This window comes from Cynoglossus semilaevis, unplaced genomic scaffold, assembly GCF_000523025.1.
Source record: "Cynoglossus semilaevis isolate Cse_v1.0 unplaced genomic scaffold, Cse_v1.0 scaffold376, whole genome shotgun sequence".
In the NCBI taxonomy this organism is placed as follows: domain Eukaryota; kingdom Metazoa; phylum Chordata; class Actinopteri; order Pleuronectiformes; family Cynoglossidae; genus Cynoglossus; species Cynoglossus semilaevis.
The window spans coordinates 331,339-338,780 of NW_007585115.1; the positions used below are offsets into that span (position 1 = coordinate 331,339).

At 42.0% G+C, this 7,442-nt stretch overlaps 1 protein-coding gene across 2 annotated transcripts in view; it reads left to right on the forward strand.

Annotated features, from left to right (window-relative positions):
* Nucleotides 1–2,817: 2,817 nt before the first annotated feature.
* Nucleotides 2,818–7,442, forward strand: part of LOC107988124 (aminopeptidase O-like) — a 26,382-nt gene continuing 21,757 nt past the window's right edge. The window contains exons 1-4 of one of the 2 annotated variants that reach the window (XM_025053656.1): nt 2,818–3,541; nt 3,678–3,787; nt 5,021–5,090; nt 6,056–6,172. In XM_025053656.1, the coding sequence (XP_024909424.1) occupies nt 3,759–3,787; nt 5,021–5,090; nt 6,056–6,172 (216 nt within the window). In that variant the 5' untranslated portion in view covers nt 2,818–3,541; nt 3,678–3,758. Of the gene's footprint in view, nt 3,542–3,677; nt 3,788–4,207; nt 5,091–6,055; nt 6,173–7,442 lie in introns of those variants that run through there. The other variant, XM_017030787.2, reaches the window with a different exon arrangement.

The following is a 7,442-nucleotide window of genomic DNA, read 5'->3' on the forward strand; positions in this document are numbered from 1 at the left end:
TCAGATGATTTATTTTCCTCTTTAGTTATTCTTTTGATGCTACTGGACCTCTTACAAAATTCTCCCACACACTGTCATGCAGCTTTTTTTTTGGGGGGGGGGGTATTGAATTAAACAGTATTTCTTTAACTTTCATTTTGTTTGATCGTCGGGGTTATTATTTAATATTTTTATGATGTAAGAAGAGTGGTGAAGAGGGATTTGTTTTTAAGGAAAGGAGTAATCACCTGCCAAGTTTCAGTGCTCCCAGGCTTCCCATAGTTTCTTTACATTGTCAATTATTTCTCTCTTGTCTCTTCACAGCATTTAATTTCCTGACCATCTGTCCCCATTTATGCAGCACATTTCACTCCTCTGCAGCTGTATTGTGCAGTTACAGGCTAATTAAATGTGCACATATTTGTTATCCTATTTATGCTGCCATGGCTGTTGAGAGAGGATCTCAGCAGCTGCCTTATGTGCTGTTCCTCTTCATGCTCTTTTGGCACACCAATGTTTAGTTCCTTAAATCAAGTGTAAAATACAGAGGGTTACAAAAGTGGATAACGTAAGCAGGGGTGAGAGAGACACATAGTTTGGACCAGTGAAAGGTAGAGTAATAAAAGAAGTTGGTGTGTAGACAGAGGCAAATGGATAAAGAGAAGGAGGGATTCTGGGGGGGAAAGAACGAGTGAAACCTTAGTACGTGGGCCGAGGCCTTAAGCTACTGGTGCCAGTGTGTTTTTACAAGCCTGTGATCAGACGGAAATACTGTAAAAGGCAGCCAAGCCATTGAATGGTGTCACACACACATGGTTCAATAGTCTCCCAGAAATCACAGTTTAGTTTTATAAAGTCACCCTTATTCAAGGTCTCCAGCTTTCATAATACAGTATGGCTGAACAAGCAGTGGAGCACAGATGTGAGGCCTGGGTGAGGCAGATAAAAAGATAGCATTTGGAGCACGACTGTAGTCGCTTTAATTGCACCGAGAGCGGGCAAAAGAAGATCTGTCATTCTTCTCTGGATACAATATTCTATGGTGGATTAATCCAATGGATGACTTTTATCCGTCAGGCACTTTGTTTTCTTTAATTCCTTTTTCCCACCTGTTAGTGGCTTTCCCTGTCATCCATGTTGTTTTGTGTTTTGTAAATCAGCAGTAAAGAGTTCAGTCAAGTGTTGAAGTCACCTTTTGTTGAAAGACTCTTCGTTACCCAGACACGTGTATTTGTTCTCCACGTTTATTTAAAAGACTTCTTTTATTTCATGTGGAGACACCTTTTGTTGAAAGACTCTGCACTACCAAGACATGTGTGTTTATACTTGCTGAATCTTCAGTAAACTTTTAAAAGAACTTTTTGTCCCCCATGTGTTTGGGTCCAAAGCCTGACAACCCTGACAAATTCTAATTCTAAACCAAATCTTGAATATCAAAAAATACATTATTACTTGAAAACCTGGAAAATGTCTCCACAAGTACAAGTGTCCCCACAACAACAGTCTGTGCCCAAACGAATGTCCACATTAGTGTAGCCATACCAAGAGCACACACAGGTCTTTAATAGCTTTGATTGATTGTGTGTACTAAAACACATAGCAGCTGTAGCATGACTAACTATTAGTGAGAGCCATGAGACCTTAGCACTCAAACAGTACTGCACATGTATAGAAGGGGAGGAGGGGCTGAGTTATTATTTCCAGGAGATAATACTAAGAAAGATGATCATTTACTAACTGATGTTAAGCAATATTTTAATGTACATATAATATAAAACTGTACTAGTACATAACAACCATACACATTTAAATGCAACAGGAGACTGGTAAATGTGTTGTGTCAGGTGGAGCTTCACCAGGACCACTGGGAAATACAGTATGTCACTGAGCTCCACCTGTGGTTTGGTGCGGAAGAGTCCTGTGCCCAGTGCAGCACTGGCTAGTCTGGCTATTCCTTGCCAGAGAGTAACACCAACGGTACTCTCACCAGGCAGTGAGTGGTCGATGAGGGTCGACCAGGGGAGGCAGCTCCAATTCCTCAGGGAGATCACAGAAACTTAGCTCCGGCCAGATCTGATCATGTGGTCAGAACCACGCAGGACCATTCTGATGGTGGAGCTTACTGTCCCATGGGAGGAAGGCATTGAGGCTGCCAACGAGCGGAAACATGCAAAGTACGCAGACTTGGCAGCAGAATGCAGAGAGGTTGGCTGGAAAACCATCATGCGCCCCGTTGAAGTAGGATGCAGTGGCTTCGTCAGGTCCTCAACTGTACGCCTGCTCCATGACATGGGATGCACAGGAGCAGGGCGTTAAGCCATTAGGGAACCGGCAGAAGAGGCAGAGAAGGGCAGCTTTTGGCTGTGGCTCAGTCGGAAAGAGGTGAGTTGCGGGCCAAACAAAGCATGACCCATTCACTTTAATGTAATTTTACCCACAATAGGCATAACTCAATAATATTAACCGGTAACTCTAGCGGGAAAAATAGGCCATCAATCTAAGTAAGGAATCTAGCTACAATCAAGTTAGGAACCTAGTTACAAACCAGTAGTAATTAATTAACAAGACACATCCTGAGGCATGATCAACCCCAGCGGGGCCTTCCTAGTGAGAGAGTCCAGTACTGTCCACTACTGAAGATGTGTTTTACTGTAAGATGGTCAATTTAAAAACAACCAACTAATCAGGAAAAGCCATAGTCCAGTAAGACACCCCATCCCACCCCATCCCTTACCTCAGCTCTTTCCCATACCCGGAAGGTAAGTATAAGGATGACCCCCAATAATTCCCCTGCCACAGCCCCACCCCTTGATCATACCAAAGAACTCACCCTTGAGGTAAGTTGGCACCACTGGTGACACTCAGGCACTAGTGGGGCCCAGGGAGGTGTTCAGATGAGCACGCCAGCACAAAGGCACTGGTGGAGGTGCATCAGGCAGCAATGCCCAGCAGGTAGACCACTAGCCTGTATTTTCATAAGCTCAAACCTGAAGAGAAAGTCACACATAAATACACATAGTTTGCCATAGTGAGTGACAGCTCTATAGGGAAATGTCTGTAATAAGTGAGATAAAGCACAGGATATGATGTTTGTAACAGAGTCTACATATTATATAAGGTGTATATTTAGCCATATATATATACTGTACAGAGAGATTTGGAGGGAGACACAAAGACAGACACACAACAAGTTCTGTTTTTTCCCCCATTAGCATTCCTTAGGTAGTAGTAGGCACTACGGGAATGAACTGCTTCTTTCATGTGTGTGACAGAATTGTGTGTGTGGGTGTATGCCTGTGTGTGTGTGTGTGTGTGTGTAGTCGTCTCACTTAACTTTTGAGATAGAGAAGAATATGTTTCACTCTTCAATGGTAATGTGCGGTCAGCACTGTACTATTAGACGCTATTGTTAGAGTTAGCCATGATCCTGTCGCTACCTGGGACTGTGTGTCAGTGTACAGACCATGGTCTTCTACACGTCACATCACTTTTTACATGCATCCCCACCACAGAAGCAGTAGCAACAGTGAGGATGCGCTTACTTCAAGATCACACCCTGCCGGTAAGAACTTACCTGACCATTGGCCACATTTGTGCCCTTCTAGATTTCTGCCTCACCACCACTTACTTCTAGTATAACAAGTCTTTCTATAGACAGAAGCATGGCTGTGCTATGGGCTCTCCTGTGTCTCCCATAGTGGTGAATCTTTACATGGAAGAAGTGGAGAGCCGAGCTCTACACTTCTACGTGGACACATCACCCAGCCACTGGTTCCAATATGTGGACGACACTTCAGTCAAAATTAAGGTAAGTGAGGTCAACTTCACAGACCACATCAACGCGGTGGACAGGAACATCAAGTTCACCAGAGAAGATGTGAAAAACAACAGCTTTGCTTTCCTGGACTGTGTGGTTCACATCACGGAGGACAGGCATCTCAACATACAGGTGTACAGGAAACCAGCTCACACCACCCACTGGGACACAAATTAGGAGTCATCAGAACCCTACAGTCACGGGCAGACACCATTCTCACCACCAACAGAGGTAAAACGAGAGAACAGGGACACATTAGGACAGCTCTCAAGGCCTGTAGCTATCCTAGATGTGCTTTTTTTTAAAAACTAACAAAAAGAGGCCCACAAAGAGGGAGGACAACAGGAGGAGGGGGAATGTCGTCATTTCATACATTTCAGGAGTTTCAGAAAAACTTAGGAGGATCTTTAACCAACACCAGATCCATGTACACTTCAATCACCCTAAGACAAAAACTGGTTCATCCCAAAGACAAGACTCCAAGAAACAAGCTGGACAATGTGGTTAATGCCGTTAAGTGCAGTGAGGAGTGTACGGACCTGTACATTAGGGAGACCAAACAACTGCTACACAGGCGCAAGGCCCAACACAGGACAGTACTCAGCTGTTCACATACACCTCAAAGACAAAACACACTTCTTTGAGGACAACAATTTTCACTTAGAAACAACCTATCACCCACTTAGAAAATACAGGAACAATACCCAAAAGATTCTCCTCAGTTTCACATAACAAAGAGGCAGGTGACCGAAACCTTTCTGATGAGGACCACAACGATCTATCAGACTCTTAACGACTGTTTACACTTTCCGAGTTGACCCCAATGCCCCACCCAACACGGGGGAGCTGGAGTAGCTTTATTCTTTCACACCTAAAGTATATATTTGCTGTACTCCCCACCACCAGTTAGAACTGAAGAAGCCTCTTAGATGAGAGGTGAAACATCTTCTTTTAGAAAATTCACATCCAGTTGCCTAACGGAACTCTTCAACTTGACCATGACCTGGATGACTGAGAATCTTCATAGACATACTGTCTTATGGTTTAATGGGAGGATATTCATTAGAGGTGAAGAGAAAAGACAGAATATCATACTTTTCTTTGGATTTTCATAATGAATTTAGTGTGTGTGTGTGTGTGTGTGTGTGTCTCTGTCTTATGTGCAGTGTCAGCAGTGTTTGATTTGAGCATTTGCCAACTAATGTCTAGATGTTATTCCCTCAGCTCCAGCAGCTACACACTGAAACCCAGTTGCCCAGTTTCAGGTCTGGCATTTCTCAACAGCACTAAAGAGGTACAGAAATTACAGTCAGCTTTTTCTTACTCTCCCTGGATGCATTTACCTAAATAGAACTTCGTAAACTATCAACTCCATTCAGTTCCCTTAACTGTGTCACACAATTACAACTATTTTCACATTTGTCGCCACAGGGCTTTCAGTCATTAATTGTACACCAAGCAGGCACAGGCTGGGAGAGTGTAGTTGGTTGTATGTATTGTACCAGGCTGGGCCCGGCTTTCCCCGATGGAGGAAGTCAATCTTTCATACTGCTGTCTGCATCCAAACTCAGAACAGTCCTGTCCCAGGTTTTCATTCTCCCTAATGATGAGAGTCATCACAAGGAAACAGTCTGTTTGTCTGTTTGTCTGTTTCTCTCACTGTAACAGCTTGTGTGCTATTAACACTTCTCAAGCTCCTCCTTCTTCTTGAATTTTTTTTTTCAAACTCATTAAGTGTTTTACCTGCAGTATAGATACCTTCAAGGAGCAGTTGTTCTAGGAGAGATGTCTTTTTGGCAGTATGTTCCTGAACAACGCCATTCATTTTTTATCCAAAAGAACAAAACAATAAATACATGCTGTCTCTTTCTCTTTCTCACGTTGTCCTCGGTCTGAGTCACTTTTTTCCCTTTCTCTGTTTTATTTTGTTTCTACTGTAATATTTTACACTTGTGTATTATTTACCCAGCTCTTCTGCTTTTTATTCTGCTACATTTTCCCCAGTGTTGGAAAATTCTATAGTAATTATTGTCTTTAGTTTTTTTTCATCAAACCTCCCCCAGTACAAAGAAGATAATGTGTAAAATAAGGTTTTTGTGAAAAATAATGATTGTATAAGTTGGAGCACAATGTTTAGTGTATACATAAGTTGCTGTACAATTTTGTAAGTTGCAGATATTTTCATGACATTAAGAAACCTTTCTCAGCACAGTTTATCTGTGTTGGTCAGCAAATTAATAAACGGTTTTGTCTCCTCAGTTCACGTCGGAACAGCTGGTGATGCTGTTGGAGCTTCTACTGGAGAAATCAGACCTAAGTGGAGCAACAATGCAAGCTCTTCAGAGAACCTACAGCCTCCAGTGTCAAGACGCTGAGGTAAAACATTATTAATATTCACCTATACAGTGCACCAACACTGGAACAAGATCTTTGATCTCCAGACCTTTTTTAAGATATTCATACAAGTTCAATGCACCATAACCACTTCATAATTACAAACTGCATTGTCCAGCAGTTTATTTAAAAAATATATTTTCTGTTTTTCAAACCCTAATTATTATTCAACAGGAATGAGTTATGTGACTGTACCTTTAGCCTTGAGTAGTGCTCAAAATATCAATACAAGTGCAATGCAACATAATCACCCAAGAATTATTCATAGTGACTGTACTCGGAGTCATGTGCTACATGCTTGTTGGTTAATAAAACCAGTTTCACCCAATATGTGCCTCTACAATTCAGTGTAATTAAAATGAAATAAATGAAATAATTGTAATTGTAATTAAAACATGTAACAAATCGCTTTAAATTTAATTTAATTTATATATCTTACCAAGCAAATAATAAGCTAATAATAACAGTTCCCCCTACTTTTCCATCCAGTAATGGATCCAATCCACTTGGTAATGTGTAGTTGTTTTCTGCTGTAATTGCAGCAGGCTTCTATATAGCAGTCTTTACTGACTAAATCCCACAAGTATTACTTCATGGTTTAGTACTGCACAAACGTTCCTTAATGGTTCCATTAACAATGTTTGTGTGTGGGTGTGTGGGTGTATGTCTTCCACCGTGCAGTTTGTGTGCTCCAGACTCTTTCTGTACAACACAGCTCTGGGGAAAACTCATAAAATGTCTCTGCTAACCTCCATCATTAACACATCCTCTTAAAAGTAAAGATTGTGTTTCGATTTAGATTCTTTGTATTTATAAAGGCTGTTTTGGGCTCACATAATAGGGAGTGGTAGGATAGCAATAATGTTAGTCTCTGTTCAAGATATATTTAATGCCATTTTTATGTTGCCCGGACTTTGAGCTATTAGCCGTTAGCCTCCGGCCATACTATCTGCCGAAGGAGTTTAGTCACATATTCTCCCTCTGTGTTTACATCCCTCCGCGATTTGTCGCAGCCAGTGCCTGTGAAAAAATTCACACCATCACAGCTGACACAACTCCCTGAGACTCTGATTCTGATTTCTAGTGACTTTAATTATGTCATTCTGGACTCTACTGGCTGACTTTCATCAGGTGGTGGATTGCCCCACAAGGAGTAACAGGAGAATTGAACTTCCATCCATCCATCCATCCATCTTCAACCGCTTATCCGGGGCCGGGTTGCGGGGGCAACAGTCTGAGCAGGGACACCCAG